Source organism: Aquarana catesbeiana, linkage group LG05, assembly GCF_042186555.1.
Source record: "Aquarana catesbeiana isolate 2022-GZ linkage group LG05, ASM4218655v1, whole genome shotgun sequence".
NCBI classification, from domain to species: domain Eukaryota; kingdom Metazoa; phylum Chordata; class Amphibia; order Anura; family Ranidae; genus Aquarana; species Aquarana catesbeiana.
In genome coordinates this window covers 356,180,555-356,200,997 of record NC_133328.1, presented here as the reverse complement: position 1 = coordinate 356,200,997, position 20,443 = coordinate 356,180,555, and the positions used below count along the sequence as shown (strand labels likewise).

The 20,443-nt window shown below is 40.6% G+C and overlaps 1 protein-coding gene across 3 annotated transcripts in view; it reads right to left on the bottom strand.

The window, feature by feature from the left end:
- The window catches only part of LOC141144830 (cadherin-6-like), a 599,167-nt gene that overhangs the window by 178,392 nt on the left and 400,332 nt on the right, over positions 1–20,443 (bottom strand). For all 3 annotated transcript variants that reach the window (XM_073630891.1, XM_073630890.1, XM_073630889.1), the window contains 2 exons: positions 10,649–10,816; positions 2,813–3,000 (listed from right to left, as the gene is read on the bottom strand). In XM_073630891.1, the coding sequence (XP_073486992.1) occupies positions 2,813–3,000; positions 10,649–10,816 (356 nt within the window). The remainder of the gene's footprint in view (positions 1–2,812; positions 3,001–10,648; positions 10,817–20,443) is intronic.

Genomic DNA, 20,443 nt, shown 5'->3' with positions numbered 1-20,443 from the left:
AGCTGGAAAAGCCCCTCCTTCCCTACTGAAAACTCCTGGGATGTATGGCTGTGTGTTTGTCTGTGTCCATGTGGAAAAGTGAATCTAATGGGAGTGGTTTCAGAATTATCAATCAGCTGTGCACCTGCAGAACACTAATGAGGAAATCTGCTGGGCCTGCATCCCTTTAGACGTGTTCCTATTGGAAGTATCTCACAAATAATGACATTTTTGTACCACGGGGATGCCTGAAATCAGACCTCTGGAGAAATCAGTGAGCCAATCACACAAGCAGGAAATGATGTTTCTGGGGGGCGTTCTGTACACATTTTGATTACACACAACTCCAGGTAGCCATATTGCATTGCATTTTCAGAAAATTACAGCGGCTGCAGATTGAAAATGAAAGGTAATTTTTAATACCATTCAATTACAATAAGACTTGTGTCGCAATTGTATGCACTATATTATTTTTTCTTTATTTGCTATTTTTTTTTCCCTCACGAAAGTGAAGTTACCCTTTAAGCATGCCATTCAGGTAAGGATGCAAAAAAAAAAAAACTTTGTTACTTCTTTGCCTGCATAGTCATGTGACCACTCCATTGGCTCTTCTTGCCTCAGCTTCGAGGGCTGTGGGCAGAGCCAACACATCTCAGGAGCTGCTGTCAAGCTCCAGGTAGGAGAGGGCTAGAAGGTCTGTCTGCAGGGATGACAATTCCATTTTTTATGAGCCGCTGTCAATCTCCAGTTGGGTGGGAGTCCAGGAGGCCTGTCTAATGAGAAGCAGACTGCTAGAGTGTACAGGACGCCGTATGGGCGTACGGCATCCGGTACACAATATTGCATAAAGCCCAGGATGGCTTGACAATAGAAAAAAACTGAAAGTGAAAGGTCTTCCCATTGTCCTTTATGAAGAAAGAAATACAAACTGCTAAGAACATCACCAAGCAATTAAAAAAAATAGACATAATAATAAAAATGGGTACATACATACCAATTGTTGATAAATGGAAGCAATGGGGTTAATTTACTAAAGACAAATATACTGTTCACTGCAAGTGCACTTGCTCCAGAGCTTAGTAAATGAGGTAAAACTTCACTTCGCAAAGAATACTCAATCACCGGGTACTTTTACCTTCTTCCTGCCCTGGCCAATTTTTAGCTTTCAGCCGCTGTCACACTTTGAATGACAATTGCGCGGTCATACAACACTGTACCCATAATACATTTTTATCATTTTGTTCACACAGCTAGAGCTTTCTTTTGATGGTATTTAATCAACACTGGTTTCTACTTTTTGGTAAATAAGCTAAAAAACACAGAAAAGTTTGTAAAAAAAAACACATGTTTTTCTTCATTTCTGTTATAATATTTTTTACAAATAAATAATAGTTTTTCATAAATTTCAAAAAAAAAAATTCAAATTTTTTTCTGCTACATATCTTTGCTGAAAATAACCCAAATCAGTGTATATCATTTAGTCTGTAGGAAAGTTATAGAGTCTACAAACTATGGTATATATCTGAAAATTGATCAATCCTGATGTATTAATCTCATTTTTTGAGGCCCAAAAATGTCAAGACAGATATCCCCCAAATTACCCTTTTTTGGTATGTAGACAGTACAAGGTATTTAGTAAGAAGCATAGCTAGAGTTTTTGAAATTTTCATTTTCGTCATTTTTTTGGGAAAATTAAGAAATAAATGTATTTATTTTTTTACATACTGTTACCAGTGCAGTACAGTGTCATCATATAACTGGTGTTTGGCGGTGATCAGGGATACTAACTAGTGACAGTACAGAAAAAAAATGTATTCTTTTATGTTCTATTATTTATTATTATATTGTTCTTTTTACGACTTTTTTTTAACACGCTTTGACCAGAGCAATATAATGTTACCAGAGTAACATTGTACTACTTTGGGGAAGTGATATTTTCTTTTTTTACATAGTATGTTTGCATATATCAATGAATTTCATTGCTATAAGCAAACATTTTACTGAATGAAATTGATTCATTTAGTTTGTGATTAACCACAGCTAATCACATGGCACAGATAGGCTGTGATTGGCCCAGTCTGTACCATGTGATCACTGTGACCAATCACAGCTAGCAACACAATTGTACACAATAGATGGCATGAAAGGAAGCCATCCATTGTTTACAACTGTCATGTGACCTGCTGTGATTGGATACAGCTGTCAAATGGTACTGGCAGCGGGCCTGTACAGTAATTAGTCATCGGCTGTGTCCAGTGGACGCAGCCGGTGGCAGATCGCACCAAAGCCTGGCATGTGCGAGGCGCGATCCGGGAGGATGTCATATGACGTCCATCCAGTCTTCAATTGAGATGTCATATGATGTCTACCAGGATGGATGAGAGGCCCGTCCAGCCTTTAATTGAGACGTCATATGACATCCACCCAGATGACAAGAGGCCCAGTCAGTCTTCAACTGAGATGTCATATGATGTCCACCAGGATGTACAAGAGGCCCGTCCAGCCTTCAATTGAGATGTCATATGACGTCCACCCAGATGGACAAGAGGCCTGTCCAGCCTTCAATTGAGACGTCATATGATGTCCACCAGGTTCGACGAGAGGCCCGCCCAGCCTTCAATTGACTATAGGCTGGCCGGGAAGTGGTTAAAGTGCAGTGCACATTATATTTGCCTTTAGTAACCTCAATATCTGCAAACCTTTATTATGGGTTTATTTCTACTTTAATTTTATATACAATTAGGAATTAGGAATGACAATACAAATATTTTCCTTTAAGAGTATGTCGGGTGAAAACAGTTCTCTAGCACCAATTTTTCCCATTCCAAATTACCTTTTTGACAATAATGACTCCTTCCTGCGTCTCCTTGTCTGTGGTGATTTGAAACATGTCGTGTTCATCTCCATCACTGATTTTGTATTCCGTCTCCGCATTCACACCTTCATCTGCATCATTAGCTTTGATTCTGCCAATTGCAGAACCCACAGGGGAAGACTCCCGGGCCCTGAATTGATAGGTACCTAGAGATTTAAAACATAGACGCTTTTAAAAAGTGTTTTTAACGGTTCTTTAACAAAGCTTTAGAAAGTACCAAGACAGACTTGTAACAAAAATATTGAAAACAGATTAAAGCGGGAGTAGTTTAATGGTGAGTATACCACTTGAAAAAGACAAGAAATTAGGTTGCAATTTGACTTTTATTTAGATTTTTACCACATCAATGTTTCTTCTCTGTAGCTTCACATACCTTCGGTAACAAATAGGGAGACAAGCAGAACTCTTTGAAAGGTGCATTTAATGATGTAACAAGGTGTATACAGAATGCTACCTAAGCAATCACTGTACAGCAGTAACCCAGTATAGTCTGTGAGTATAAGAAACACCCCTCCTGTACCAGATGATAGCAAAGGTGGCATGTAAATAAGGATTCAATGGAAACCTTTTTATGAAGTTAGCTCTAACTTATAAATTTCTTGTTTGCATCATGTATTTCACAATCTCTTTCTGACAAAAGGCAATATACTTAAATGTATTAGTAGTATTATTTTCGTAGAAACATAGAAAGATAATCGCAGAAAAAAGGCCAAGTGGTCCATCGAGTCTGCTCTTTTTATTTTTTCATTTATACATGTTTTTGTATTTTTTGTTTTATCTATGTCCCAAGAAAGTTTGAATTCACTTACTGTTGACTGACCCACTACTACTGCGGAAAGTCTGTTCCAGGCATCAAGTACCTTTTCAGTAAAATAATATTTTCTAGTGTAACGAGCCCCTGCTCGCTCGGTTCCACTCTCCCGACACTCCTCTGCTGCTATAGAATCAGATTGCAGATCGCAACATCTGATTGTTCGGTCATCCAATGCTCCGGGATTAGAACTACAGCTATGTGATAGCTCAGAACAAACACCAGGCAGGCTGTATGTAAGTTCAAACAGGAATCTCTCTTATTGACAGGAATACAGTCTCTTTTATACAGTAAAAAAGGAGGTGCAGACCTCCTGCTCATATTACTCTAACAATACACCTGTAACCTAATTAACCTAATTAACATGGGCTAATTAACTAATCCCTTTAGACAGCCTAAATGACTCAGACATGACCTTTAAGCCAGACTGGCCATCTTGTAGCTCAGAAAACCCAATCAACATTACCACAATAGCAGAGTTAATTAACACAAACAACAATGGGGATCTAATGACTCTTAGATCCCATACTAGAGACTTATTTACAATACACATTCTAGCAGGCAACAGACAGACAGGTGGCTGGAATTTACATCAGCATCTACTAACAGTATCTGTCCCAGCATTATGAATCAGCCACTATTTCTAATATGGCAAATCCAGGGTACCCAGAGTCTGTGTGTCCTGGGGGACCAGGACCCGAATCCACAGTAATACCACCTCAAGGGTCCCCAGGCATACAGCTCACAAAGAGCACCGTTCCCCCAAATGCCAGGGCCCACGATCGATCGGCAAGAGACTAGCATTCAGTCCCCTCCAAAAGTCTCTCTCCCGGCTAGGTCTGTCACATCTAGGTTTAGTTGTGAACTTTCCTCCTGCTAGTTTGAGGTCATGTCCCTGCGTTCTTAATCTTGGCTATGTATTATTCATTTTCATCTGACAGTAATCAGAGAACATAAGACAAACTGAGGGAGGATTTATAATATAATGATAATAATTTAATGTACAAGCTTGGGTTCACTTAAAGTGTTCACTTAAACATTCACTTAAAGTGTTACTAAACCCACAACATTAAAATCAGTCTGTATATGCAGTAAAGCATGCTTGTTTTACTCACTGTGCAACCTAATTGGTTAATAAAAAGGATGTTTTATCCTGTCTTCTCTGTTCCTCCCCTTCTTCCACTGTGCCCAAACCAGCTCCTGTTAGAACAGAGGCTAGGGGGCAAGCTGCACATGCTCAGTTTGGTATGTGTTGCTAGAGAGTTTTTTTCTTTTTCTTGGAAGAGTGCATGTGATCAGCACAGGACCAATCAGCACTGTCCAGAAAGAGGGTCAGGGATCCTGCAGCCTCATAGGACATTCAAAGCAGGATGAAAACTCCTCCTACCAAGCTTTAACCAGACACTGATAGAAGTCACAGGACTGCTCTAACTGCTGAAGAAAAAAGGTATCAGTTTATATTTACTAAAACTATTGCATTTCCATGTTCTGTGTACTTTGGGAGACCAGATATAGTGAATGCAGGCTCCAGGGTTTAGTAACACTCTAAGCTGGCCATACACTTGTAAAATTTAATTCCAAATATTTAGTTTTAAGAAGATTTGTTCAATATTCTATTTGTTACTGGTGTCAAATTAATGTTTGTTTTAGAAAAGAAAGTGTAAAGGGGAATTGTTCTCAGTGTATGAGATTTTAGTTCGGGAAATTACATTTATTACAAAATCAAATGGTAAAACAAATGCAATTTTAAAGGGGTTATAAACCCTCATGGTTTTTCACCCTAATGCATTCTATGCATTAAGGTGAAAAACCTCCTGTCATGTACCAGCCCCCCAGTGCCCCCCTTATACTTACCTGAACCCTGTCTTTCTCCGGCCGTTAACAAGCACACCAGCTCTAGCTGGTGTCTCATGTCCTGACTGGATAGATTGATAGCAGTGCAGCCATCGGCTCCCGCTGCTGTCATTCAAATTCAATGACGTGGGCGTGGGGGGGCGGGGCCGAGTCCGGCTTTCTGTGTCTATGGACACAAAAGCTGGACTCAGGAGCGAGCCCGCACAGGCACCCCTAAGGAGAACGCTTCTCTTAGGTGGTTTTCCGATGTGGGGAGGAAATACTAGCGCCGTTGAGGGAACTCAGAAGAGGAGGATCATGGCCACTCTGTGTAAAACGAACTGCACAGTGGAGGTAAGTATGATATGTTTGTTTTTGTTTTTTTTTATACCACGAGGGTTTAGTAACCCTTTAAAGTACTTTTGAATAACATTCATCCAGCCATCAGATGTACAAAGCATTTTGTTTGAAATTCATAAGAAAGTTATTTTGAAAATCTACTAGTGTGCGTCTAGCTTTATCTTAAAGCCTAGCTGAACCTTTATCTTTTATTAGTGTGAAGAAGTCAAACTGCCTAAATATAAAGTATGTATCAGTCTTTTTTATGTGCCAGCACTGCAGCCTATGCTAAGGTTAGCTAGATTTCTCTCTAAATTAGAGAAATCATTTAAAAAATAGAGAAATCATTTAATTCCTCAATCCACGTTAAACAACATGGATGGTAGAATCTCCAGTGCTGGCTGTTGTATTCAGCCACCCACAACATCTGTGACTGTATTAATACCCAAACTAAGACTGTATCTGCAATACAAAAGTTATCCCCGCACTAGTTTAGGTCTCACCAGGTGTAAAGCTGATCTTGCTCTCCAGAGATGAGAGGTTCCAGGTGCTGGCTCATGCTAGTAGAGACTATATGCAAACGAGAAGATCTGGACAGCCGCACTCCAGGAAGTAATAATCCAAGTTTCTTTATTTTAAATTCAGGAACACATCAGATACAGGACATCATAGACAGAGTGTACAGGTCATAGGCTAACGCGTTTCACACTTGTCCAAGTGCTTACGAGTAAGCACTTGGACAAGTGTGAAACGCGTTAGCCTATGTTCTGTACACTCTGTCTATGATGTCCTGTATCTGATGTGTTCCTGATTTTAAAATAAAGAAACTTGGATTATTACTTCCTGGAGTGCGGCTGTCCAGATCTTCTTGTTTGCATATAGTCTAAGACTGTATCTGAATGCAGTCACTGTTTGGTTGACAATTTTCCTCCTGGTTCTTTCAACTTAACAATCAACGGTTGTCAAGCAAGGTTATGCTGCCAGGGCTACCCACAGCACAATTTTCAACTGAATGAGCAGGAATAGACAAAAATTTGAGCTGTGTATGGCCATCAAAAACATCCCTATGTAAACAGAACAGTGGAGATCTGAACTACTGCTCTTGCACAAAGCGCAGCTGTCCAGATCTCCAATGGTCCAACATTACCCTCTACAAAGTCGCAATCACTGGGGTTGATTTAATAAAACTGGAGATTGCAAAATGTTGTGTAGTTGTGCATAGAAACCAATCAGCTTCCAGGTTTTTTTTGTCAAAGCCTAATTGAACACACAGAAGTTAGAAGATGATTGGCTACCATACACAGCTGCACCAGATTTTGCACTCTCTAGTTTTAGTAAATCAACCCCACTGTTCTCAATCATCATGCATACTGCTCAAGGTACTTCATCCTGCTAGCACAAGGGAAGTTAGCTCAGGGTTGCAGCACCAGAACAATAAAATAAGATTGACATATACGTTACTTGTTTAGGGAGCTTGACTTTATCACGTTAGTAAAAATTAAGGTTTTATTTAAAGTGTATTTAAAGTGTATTTGTTTTGGATAGAATATAGAATGGTTAGAGGGTCTATCTGTTTTTTTTTTTCCAGTGTGGCCATTCATCTCTATGGTCATTCATCTAATTGGAGTGCTTGCACACTGGAACACGGGTGCCTGAAGGAAAATCAAATAAACAATGCTGGGTACAGTGGAAAGCCAAGCAGTGTAAAGAGGGATTTGCTGCATCTATCTACCATAAACCCCCAAAAATCTATTCTGCTACTTTTAATGGTTAAAACAGTACTTCAGTTGTGTCTTTTCACTACTAGCTGAGGGAACAAATAACACATACAGGGTTTTATACAAAGGCACAACTGTAGATTTAGAATCCCATTAAAGAGAAAGTAAACCCTGATGGGTGTTACTTCCTCTTTGTTTCCCTGCAAAGGTAAATCATAATGGGCTACTATGCATCACATAGTAGCCCATTATGTGACACTTACCTGCAGGAGAAGCCCACGATGTCCCCGTCTTCCTCGCTAGTAGCGAGCATCCATTCTTCACCCCTCTTCCTTCCGGGGCCGCGAACTCCGGCTCTGTGACTGTCTGGAGTCACGTGACGTCACTCCCGGGCATGCGCGTGGGAGCCGCGTTTAATGGCATGACCTGAGCTAGAAACGGCACAGCATGCCCTCTCTAACTCCGGCGCATGCGCAGAAGAAATCACCCTATGGTGATTTGCAAATATCTTCTAGACCGTGCAAGTCTGGGAGATATTTCAAGCACCTACAGGTAAGCCTTAATCTAGGCTTACCTGTAGGTTAAAGTGGTTGTAAAGGGTTTACAACCACTTTAAAATTAAAGTGTATCTAAAGCCCAACCTATTTTTTTTTTTGGATACGGATTGCTTAGAAACCCTGTCTTTTTTTTTTGCAATTGTTGTTTCCTGCAATACTGTTTGGGGGAGTCACCTCTATATTTCTCCATGTAACTATTATCACCAGGGTTAATAGTCAGGGAAAATCCAAAATTTTGAGTTGTCACCAAAACAGAAATAGAGCAACATTTTTCCAATGTTAGCCTATGTGGCCATGCGCACATAAGTATTTATAGGCGTTTAGAGGTGGGAAAATTTAGGGGCAGAAATCTGAATGCATCAAAGTTGCATTCAGGAGAGGAGCGTTGGGGCAGAAAAACACCTGATGCACCTAAACGTCGGGTGCGTTTAGCACTTGAGCTTTCATTAATTTCAGTGGCCAAGATCAATTAATATTCTGGCAAATGAAATCAATGCTTGATGCATTTGAATACATCTAAACATACCTAAACACTATGGGAAAACACAATTTTAGACATAATTTTAATGTTGATTTTTTGCTACCAAGAAAAAAAAACATTTAGAAGAGCCCAGTGTGCATGAGGTCTAAAGCCTAGTACACACAGGCCGAATGTAGGGCGGCATCAGCTGGCTCAATAAAGACCGGTCAACATTCAGCCCATGTGTATGGCAGCCTGTCCGACAGAAGCCTTTCCGAATGGCTGGAAAACCAGTAGCCGACCGGCTCCCAATCAGCGCTTCCCTTCAAAAAGGACAAAGCTGATTATTTTACGTTTCCCTGTTCAAAAAGTAAAAAAAAAAAAAGCGGTTTGGCTTTTGATATTCCGTATTTATCGGTGTATAACACTCACAGGTGTATAACACGCACACAAATTTAGGAGGGAAGTTTCAGGGAAAAAACTTTTTTTTCAAATAAACGACTTTGAAGCAAAATAATGGTTAGTGAGCATCAATGCAGCCTGATTAGTGCCCATCTGTAGCCTCAATGCAGCCTAATCTGTGCCCATCTGCAGGCCTGATCTGCGCCCATCTGCAGCCTGATCTGCGCCCATCTGCAGCCTGATCTGCGCCCATCTGCAGCCTGATCTGTGCCCATCTGCATCCTGATCTGTGCCCATCTCCCCCATAAATGCAACTCACTATCTCTCATCTCTCGCAGGAAATCACTGAGCCATCATCTCCTGTTTACTTGGCTCTCAGTCAGCAGTCACATACACAGTCCCTCCTCCGCCATCGGCATTGGACCAGCTCCTGTGATAGACAGAACACTGGTTCAATGCCGGTGGCGGAGGTGGGACTGTGTGTGTGACATGAGAGCAAAGTTAGAGCAGAGTGGAGAGCCGAGTGGAGAGGAGATGACGGCTCGGTGAATTCTGGCGGCACCCATCCCCGTCCTTCCCCTCCGAGGTACTCTGTCGGCATATAACACGCACCCACGATTTCCCCCCATTTTCAAGGGAAAAAAGTACATGTTATACGCCGATAAATACGGTATTTTAAACACGTGAACAGAAGAACATGTTCATGCAGTAAAGTAGTGCAGCTGTTTGTAGCAACCAATCAGATTTTTCCTTGCATCATTTATATGCAGCAGCCACAATGACAAATTACTGACGACCAGTTACTATAGAATGAATAATGCAATCTGTACATGCTTTGCCCCAAAAAATAAACTTCTGGCATCATAAAAAAGAAATAGACTTTGAAGTGATACACTCTTATCAGGAGAAAAAAATCTGTAAACCATTCTGTAACAGTTATTACAGTACATGAAAAGACAATGTACAGCAAGTGCAACGGCATGGCCTATTTCTGGATAGCAAATATTTCCTTGCTGATAATCCCAAACGTCTGATTGGGTTACGCTGAAAAATGTTCTTTTATGCGTTTTAGTAAACACTACGGAGGTAATGGACAGCCTAGGGCTGTGCAGAGGACATTTGAAATATTGACTCCATTTTTATTCCATAATGCAATTACACCGGTCATGTCCGGCTTTTTTCTTTCCTAAGTTTTGTTTATAGTACCGCTGTCTGACAAACAACAGTGGGAGTTAAAGACAGATGCTGCACTGTGATGAACTCCAAGCATAAAACAAGTTAAGGCTTTGGAGATTTGAAATGCATGGCTAAGAAAATGCGTAAAGATATATTCATTTCAGACATGATTACATTTCATGGTTAAGGGAATCAGAAATAGTTTCTCCTAGGAATAAGTGTTAGGAGCTCATGAACAGACTCTGCGCAACACCAAACAAAGACATATCCATTATATTGATATAAAGTATATACGGAATTGGAAATATCCCAGTAAAGCTGGAAGGCTGGAAAATCTGCCAGAAAAATAAATCAAAATGCTCTACAAAGCAACGTTTAATGCGGTTTTTCATCCCTGTAGGTTCGGAAAGGGGAAAAAACGCTTTCCCTTGCCTTTAGATTTTATTTTGATGTAATCTGAAACAGTTCACAAGAAAATAAGCAATGAACGGTACTTACTCTGGGGGAAATGCGGAGGGTTGTCATTGACATCTGACAAGGTGATATTTACAGTCGTCGTCCCAAACAAGCCTCCCATTTGTCCCCCCATGTCTTTGGCCTGGATCACCACTTGATACTGCTCTTTGTTTTCTCGGTCCATTTTGGACAATGCTGTTTTGATGACACCTGCAATAAAAGAAATAACAATTTAGTAATGGGAAAATGCATCCTTGGAGCAAAAAAACGTAACAGCGTGGATAAGCACTGGGTTCCAGGGGATTCATAAACATTTACTGAAGTCAAAGCCACCTACTTCTAGATATGTATTTACAGCTTGTCTAAGTGATAATAAAGTTACAGAAAGGCTCTTATTATGAGAACCAGCTTTCCTCCTTGGGTATTCTTTATACTTATTTTGCAATGAAGTATTGATTTTTTTTTAGTATAAAGCTTGCTAAGGGGTTCCTAACAATACCTCAGGCTGAAACTCCGTTAGGTGCTGTTCGTATCTAATACAGGCATATAAGTGTCATTTTTAAAAGTTAAATATGTTTCTGTGACAGAAACGTACTTTATGGTAACAGAGCTGATGTAAACCAGGAAAGAAAAAACTGTCTGTTCTCTAAAATGGTTCTGTCATTCAGTGTGATATAGTAAAAGGAGTGGCACAAACACATTTTTCAGGGGGCCGACACCTAAATGGCACGTACTTCTATTTCTTGCCTGGAATTGCTGATTTCAGCAACTTTCTGCTTTCAAATCATGAGCTGCTCAAATTACTAAATTTATGGAGTTGGTCAGCTAGCTGGAGTTTTCAAGGGTCAATAAACACAAATGTGGTATCTTAGTTACAGGTAAACCCTGGTTTACTGAGTACCCCTGAATTATTACATGTCAGTAAATGTCTAACTTTGTTCTCGTTCACCAGGGCGTTTTGGGTGTTCTTGCATACCTTTGTAAGTTTCAGCAGCTCCTCTGGTACAGCCGGCAAAATATAAAATAGATGAAAACTCTAGCTAAGACATTGGCAACTTCTCCTAACAGACACAGCAGGTGTTCAGACCCAGGAACTCAAAGGAATCTCATCAACAGATTCACTGAGAGATATATGAAGCTGTCAGGGAGTTTAACTCTCCAGCGTCTACCAAAAACACATACTATATCTACTGTATATTACAAACAAAAAAATATATTTTTTTTCCTAAGAAAATGGCATTAAATATATCAAAATGTATGCATGTTAACAGGAGGTTAGTGCAATCTTTTAGATTGTAAGCTCTTTAATGATGATTCCCCTTGTATTGTAACTGTCTACCTTCGTTTTGTAAAGCATCAAACTGTTGGCAGTGAAAGATCATTTCTGACTGGTTGCCTAAACCCACTACAGCTTATTACTACAATCTTATACAGTAAAACCTTGCTTTGCGAGCATAATTCGTTCCAGAAACATGCTTGTAATCCAAAGCACTTGTATATCAAAGCATTTTTTTACAGGGTATAAAAGAGAAGAGAGGCACCTCTAAGTGTAGCAATAAGTTGCTATATGTTCTACCGTCATTAAATGTAACCATATTGCTACACTTAGAGGCTCCTCTCTTCTTTTTTTATACTCAGCTGTGACATGACGCCACTCTTATATCAAGACATCGCTTGTATATCAAGGCAAAATTTATTAAAACATTTTGTTTGTCTTGCAAAACGCTCACAAACCAAGTTACTCTCAAACCAAGGTTTTACTGTATCTTTATTATGCATGACCAATCCAGCTAACCACGCCATTTCTGACTGTTGTATTCAATGGAACAATGCAACTGTCAGCAGATTCCACGTAAACTCCAGGCAGATACCTGGAGTAATGCATGTGTTTTTTTCCAAAATTGAGAAGTATGCTTTAAAAAGAAACTGCTTCAAGTACATTTATCTTGGTAATAGCCTCTTCTTCTAATACCCTGTAATGCGGAGCTCAGACCAGGAGAGGGAGGTAAAGCACTCAGGTCCAGTCAATCATATTGCAGAGTTCATATGCTGGCAAGGAATATGCTAACAGGCAGAAAGAGTAGAATAATCACTTAATTTTCCTCCTGCTTCTCCTTCACTGTTTAATCACACATTGCATGCAAGTGGTGACTTCATCTGTGTATTTAGGGGTTTGCCTGGAGTTGCCTGGAGTGTTGATGACACATGCCAGCCATACTAAGTATAGGCATCTAAAAAAATGTTTTCTTAAATGATCTTGGTTTTATATCAATGAAAAGTGTGGTAGGTACAATTCAAAAAGATGGAAATATTATTATATATATAGAATAGTACTGCAAATACCATGAGATAAATAGTTAACAAGAAGAATAAAAAAACTATATTTTCAAGAGTAGCTATTTTAGCAAATAAGAGTTGGTAAGATAGAGTAGGACTGGCCAGAGAGGAATCACTTTGACACAGTTGGCCAGTTTGAACATGCATTGCAATATATGGTAACTAAGAATCACAATTTTAAAGACTAATAGCTCGTACACACGGTCGGATTTTCCGATGGAAAATGTCCGATCGGAGCGTGTTGTCGGAAATTCCGACCGTGTGTGGGCTCCATCGGACATTTTCCATCGGATTTTCCGACACACAAAGTTGGAAATTCCGATCGTGTGTACACAAATCCGACGGACAAAGTGCCACGCATGCTCAGAATAAATAAAGAGATGAAAGCTATTGGCCATTGCCCCGTTTATAGTCCCGGCGTACGTGTTTTACGTCACCGCGTTTAGAACGATCGGATTTTCCGACAACTTTGTGTGACCGTGTGTATGCAAGACAAGTTTGAGCCAACATCCGTCGGAAAAAATCCTAGGATTTTGTTGTCGGAATGTCCGAACAAAGTCCGACCGTGTGTACGCCCTATAAAGCTTGCTATACGAAAGGGTTAATAAGTGGTAACACCTTTTTAGTATCTCATGTGTTGTATATATCAAGCTATTTATACTTAAACCCTCATATTTTCATCTATGCATGGTGCAGGTCGGTAATTTAAAAGAGCAGGGATGCCTGAATTTACTATCTTACTGGCTATATGTCTATGCCTACTGTGCCGTAACCCCTTTGTAATATATGCATATATATATATATATATACTGAGCAAAATTATAAATGCAACACTTTTGTGTTTGCCCCTATTTATCATGAGCTGAACTCAAAGTTCTATGACTTTTTCTATGTACACAAAAGGCCTATATCTCTCAAATATTGTTCACAAATCTGTCTAAGTCTGTGTTAATGAGCACTTCTCCTTTGCCGAGATAATCCATCCACCTCACAGGTGTGGCATATTAAGATGCTGATTAGACAGCATGATTATTACACAGGTGTGCCTTAGGCTGGCCACAAGAAAAGGCCACTCTAAAATGTGCAGTTTTACTGTATTGGGGGGTCGGGGGGGGTCCGAAAACCAGTCAGTATCTGGTGTGACCACCATTTGCCTCACACAGTGCAGCACATCTCCTTCGCATAGAGTTGATCAGGTTGTTGATTGTGGCCTGTGGAATGTTGGTCCATTCCTCTTCAATGGCTGTGTGAAGCTTCTGGATATTGTCAGGAACTGGAACAGGCTGTCGATCCAGAGCATCCCAAACATGCTCAATGGGTGATATGTCCGGTGAGTATGCTGGCCATGCAAGAACTAGGATGTTTTCAACTTCCAGGAATTGTGTACAGATCCTTGCAACATGGGGCCGTGCATTATCATGCTGCAACATGAGGTGATAGTCATGGATTAATGGCACAACAATGGGCCTCAGGATCTCGTCACGGTGTCTCTGTGCATTCAAAATACCATCAATAAAACGCACCTGTGTTCGTTGTCCATAGCATACGCCTGCCCATACCATAACCCCACCACCACCATGGGCCACTCGATCCACAACGTTGACATCAGCAAACCGCTCACCCACATGATGCCATACACGCTGTCTGCCATCTGCCCTGTACAGTGAAAACTGGGATTCATCCGTGAGGTGAGAACACCTCTGCAAAGTGCCAGACGCCATTGAATGTGAGCATTTGCCCACTCAAGTCGGTTACAATGATGAACTGCAGTCAGGTCGAGACCCCGATTAGGACAACAAGCATGCAGATGAGCTTCCCTGAGATGGTTTCTGACAGTTTTTGCAGAAATTCTTTGGTTATGCAAACCGATTAGTGCAGCAGCTGTCCGGATGGCTGGTCTCAGACGATCTTGGAGGTGAAGATGCTAGATGTGGACATCCTGGGCTGGTATGGTTACACCTGGTCTGTGGTTGTGAGGCCGGTTGGATGTTCTGCCAAATTCTCTGAAATGCCTTTGGAGACAGCTTATGGTAGAGAAATGAACATTCAATTCAAGGGCAACAGCTCTGGTGGACATTCCTGCAGTCAGCATGCCAATTGCATGCTCCCTCAGAACTTGCGACATCAGTGGCATTGTGCTGTGCGATAAAACTGCACATTTTAGAGTGGCCTTTTATTGTGGCCAGCCTAAAGCAATTGTTTAATTTCAAGAGATTTTGTTTAAGGGATTTTTAAATGCATTCCAAATGCACATACAGTAAAAAGTAGTGTATTCAAACGAGCTTGTAAAAATGCATTGCAACACATAAAAAAGCACAACACAATGTGTTGCAAACCATTTAAAAAACACATGCCAATGCATGTAAATGTGCTTGCATTAAAGCGTAACTCCACTTTTGTTGAGAAAAAAACATTCCCCTCTGGGTGATCTATGTACATTAAAAGGATTTTAATAAACTTTGTTGCAGATTCCTACCTTTTGTTAGGGCTCATGCACACTGCATTTCAAAGAAGCTCAAAGAAGCTGCTCCTGCAGTCTTTTGAGCCTTTTTGAGCTCTCATTGTTTCTGCCTGGAAACTCCTCCTAATGTTGGCTAATGTGTTCATACACACTATGGCGTTTTCAGGAGTTTACAGTCATATGCTCTTACAGGCAGAAAAAACCCCCACCAAATTCGCGTTTTGGAGAGGAGCTTTCGAGCAGAAAAGTGCACAAAAACACTTGAAAAAGTGTGAAAAAGTGTGAGAAAGCTTGAAAAAGCTCAAAGCTTGACACACACACAAACACACAAAAAAAAAAATAGGAAAAATTAGTGCAGGGGAAGGTTTGTGAAAAAAAACGCTCATGCTCAAAGAAGCGCAAAGGAGCTCAAATAAGCTCAAAAAAATATGCACAAGAGCACAAAAAAGCAAGTAATGACATAAAAGCTCAAATGCCTGTAAAAGCAGCTTTTTTTTTTTTTTTGAGCTGCAGTGTGCGTGAGCCGTTATTCTGAAGACATCCCTGTGTGTTTGTCTGTGCCCATGTGGTAAAGTGAGTCTGATGGGAGTGGTTTCAGAATTATCAATCTGCTGTGCAGGGCTCTAATGAGGAAAGCTGCTGGGCCTGCATCCCTTTAGCTGTGATTTCCTAGTGAAAGTATCTCACCAAAAATGACAATTTTGTTGCAGGGGATGCCTGAAATCTGACTTGTATCTTAATGCAGACTTCCAGGAAAATCAGTGAGCCAATCACACAAGCAGGAAATTATGTTTCTGGGGGGGGGGGGAGTTCTGTACACACTATGTGTACAGAACACCTCCAGGTAGCCATATTGCATTACATTTTTAGAAAAATACAAAGCTGCAGATTGAAAAGGAAAGGTCATTTTTAAAAATACTCAATTACAATATGACCTGTGTCGCAATTGTATACACTATATTAGTTTTTCTTTATTTGATCATTTTTTCCCCACAAAAGTGGAGTTACCCTTTAAAGCAAAGAGAACACAGAGATTGTGGAGTGAATGGGCCCAAAGTGATTTTATATTGTTTATTTTTCATTTGCACATGTACCTGGAATTACTAATATACTATGAAAAGGTATTTTGGGTAGCAGGGGTTCAATAATTTATCATTTTTAAATCATTTCTGTTATCTGTGCCTAACACTGTTAGACAGAATTACTTGGTCATGTTCATGTCTTAGTTTTGAGATACCATACTAAAAGCCCTTAGGTTTAGAATCTTTTAACCTATGTCTGGATTTCTACTGACAAGATGTGAGGATTTTTCTATTCCTAAAAAGATGTAAAAAAAATAAAAATTGCTGGCATTCCTTACTGTACATATGTTTTATAATTTTTTTAAAAAAATTACACCCACTCATTTCATACTTAGGCAGCCCTTATCTTAAGTTTATTACTTTTTATCTAAGATGTAGAAACCCTGTTTCTTTACCAACTTCTTATGCTAGAATTATCAGCCCTTATCATTCCTTAACGTATAGAATCATTAATTTGTTTGGCACTTGTTATCAAAAAAATTGTGCATTTCATCGTTTATCATTACTGGCAGAAATGACCCGGTCATATAATAGTAAGAAATGGTATTTGAAGGAAGTCAAGAGAATCTGAATATTTAGTCTTTAAAGAGGATCTTCACCCTAGAAAGCAAAAAAATAACAGTCAGCATTTGCAAATACTATAGCTGCTGACACTTATTAAAAGGACACTTACGTGTCCAGGGATCCAGTGCTGTGCTCACCCTTGTTGTTTTTTTGCTGGCCTTTGGGTCCCTTGCATGTTTACTAAGGTGAGCCAAATGTGATTCCTTGCGGCTTCAAAGCTGGGCTTTCCATTATTACTTGAATCTTGGTGTGCATAGTGTATTTCTTCCAGATCTGTGCAGTAATACAATGTGAAACTTTGCCTGTGTGCAGGAACTTCCTTTAATAAAAGCAGTCACTGCCACTCTCTCTTCTTGTGCAGGGTGACTGGTCTTGTCTCCACCCCCTGTCTCAGGGTCTGGATTTGAACCCGGGATGTGTCTGGCTATGACTCTGCATGCTGAGCCACCTGGAAGGTTGGACAGTTCCCTAGACAAATCCTTGAATGATCCTACCTTGAATCTTGTTTGTCTTGAACCTTGAACTCTTTGCTCCTTCCATTAACTGATTTAAGCCATGTATCTGCACTTCCTGTTTGCAAGTTTATGGTGCTCTCTTCAACCAATATCTCACTTTTGTCTCTCCTGCTGCCATCCGTATCTTCATTACCATTCGTTACCGACCTATGGCCTGTTCCTCGACTACACTTCTGCTTAATCCCAACCTGCAACTATTTGTTACCAACCCTTGACTTGTTCCTCGACTATGCTTCTGCTTGATCCCTACCTGCAATATGTGCTACTGGACCCCGATTTGCTCACCTCCTGGTGGGGCAATCCTGAGGAACACAATCTGGTACTAACCTGCAGAAAAGCCCCTTCCTAACCAATTAAACCACAAAGCTCATAATTCACTCTCTGGTTATCTCTTGACTATTGCAACTCCCTCCTCATTGGATTACCTTTACATAGGTTATACCCTATTCAGTCCATCATAAATGCTGCTGTCAGACTCATCCACCTTACAAAATGCTCAGTGTCTGCTACCCTCTCTGTCAATCCTTCCATTGGCTGCCACCCACCCAATAATTAAAGCCATTGTATACCCTTTTTTAAAATTTTTACTTACAGGTAAGCCTATAATAAGGCTTACCTGTAGGTAAATTTAATATCTACTAAACCTGTACGATTTAGGAGATATTCACTTTGCATGCAGCCGCTGACTTCAGGACCTTGCCGGGAAGAAGACTCTCACGTGCATGCGCGGGAGTGATGTTATCACCGGTTAGCCCACTCACTGTGCCGGAGCCGCGAACCCGGAAGAAACGCCAAGGGCAAAATGTCAGCTCCCTCTTCGTGGACTGGGATGCGATACGGGGACCTCGTTCTAAGGTAAGTATTTCATAATGAGCTAGTATGCGGTGCATACTAGCTCATTATGCCTTTGTCTTGCAGGGTTTTTTTTTCTTATTTTTTTTTTAACATGTGCAGGTATACAACCACTTTAAGTTCAAAATACTAACAACAACTTACAAAGCCATCCAAAACTTGCCCCCCAGCTACACCACTAACCTAGTTTCAAAATACCAACCATACCGTTCTATTCGCTCCTCCCAAGACCTCCTACTCTCTAGCTCCCTTGTCAACTCCTCCCATGCTCACCTCCAGGACTTCTCCAGTGCCTCTGCCATTGTTTGGAATTCTCTACCCCAATCTGTCCAACTATCTCCAACTCTATCCATTTGTAGGCGGTCCCTGAAAACTTTTCTCTTCAGAGAGGCCTATCCTGCCTCCACCTAACAACTGTAGTTTCCTTTTCTTTATCAGCTCATCCCCCACAGTTATTACCTTTTGCATGGCCTGACCCTCCCTTTTAGATTGTAAGCTCTAATGAGCAGGGCACTTTGATTCCTCTTGTATTGAATGGAATTGTAACGGTACTGTTTTCCCTAACGTTGTAAAGCGCTGCAACTGTTGGGGCTACTTAAATCCTGTATAATAATAATAATTTCCACCATCAGGAGCTCTGGTGAATACCGTTTGGTACTCAGACCCCAGACATCAGGTGAACCTGTGTCATCAGCCAGGATGGCCTGCGTGTATATCTGTCCCGCTTGTTGGTGAGTGCTGCTCCACTGCTATAGCCACTGGCCTCAAAGCCTGACTCCAGCCGTGACACCCTGCTGAGGTTTTTGCAGGCAGCCTGTAGTGGGTGTGGCCTACTGTGCCCCTCTTACAGCTCTTCGCTTTGCACAAGCCATGTGATGATGTCACTGCTACTTTAATAAGGCAATAATTAGGTTTGCAAAGGCACTTGGAACACACAAGATGCATTTATATCCTTTTTGACCAATGATGAGTATATTTATTTAAGTGAAAGTTTTCTGCCTGGAGTTCAGCTTTAAATGTGTTGAATAAGTGCAAAAACCTGTTAAAGTGTAGCCAAACTAAGCTAACACCTACTGTGCTACATGTTCTCATATACATAGCATTCACATACAGTAACAAAGAAAAATAAAGCATTGTTGATTACAATTTACTTGCTATGTTCCAAAAATTCCACAATGATGTGGTTTTGCTATGCAGAGGGGATTTGGAGAATTAAAATTTACTATAATTTACCCTATCTGTGCTATGCTGGCAAATCTCTTTATCACTGGTAAACTAGATTTCAACACTGGGGGGGGGGGGAGACTTACTAAAACCGGTGCACTCAGAATCTTTTGCAGCTCTGCATAGTAACCAATCAGCTTCTAGGTTTTACTGTCAAAGCTTAATTGAACAAGCTGAATTTAGAAACTGATTGGTTACTATACTATATTTAGTAAATCTCCCCACATCTGTTCTAACAGAGTTAAATATATATATTTAACAGAGTTAAATATATTATATATATATTATATAGTTTACTCTGCCCCTTCTGGTCTCGGATTCTCTAGCTAATTATAACGTAGAGTTCAATAACCTACATAGGCTAAAGCCAGGTTAGTCATCCAAGGGCCACTTCTGGTAGTTAGAGTTATGCCTATTACACACGGGCCGAAAGTTGTGTGTATGCCAGCTTGTCTGAGAGAAGTCAGCCATTTGGCCGGCCTTGTCAGACGAGTATGCTAGAAAACCAGCAGCTGACCGGCTCCCAATCAGCAGGCTCAGCCAATGGCTGAGAGCGTTGAACGAGGTGTTCTGGTGGAGGGGATGTCCGCCTGACAGAACACAACAGCTCAGCGGGGGAGTTTGCTGATCGTTAGTACGTTAGTACTCTGACCGGAGCAGTCAGGTTTTTTTTCGTTCAACCAAGCGGGTTATTAGAGTGCACCAGGCATTACGGTTATCTAACATAAATATCAAAAGCCTCACTTTTGAGACAGAGAAATTGATTGACGACACAGGTTCCTCAATCCCTTTCGCTGCAGCC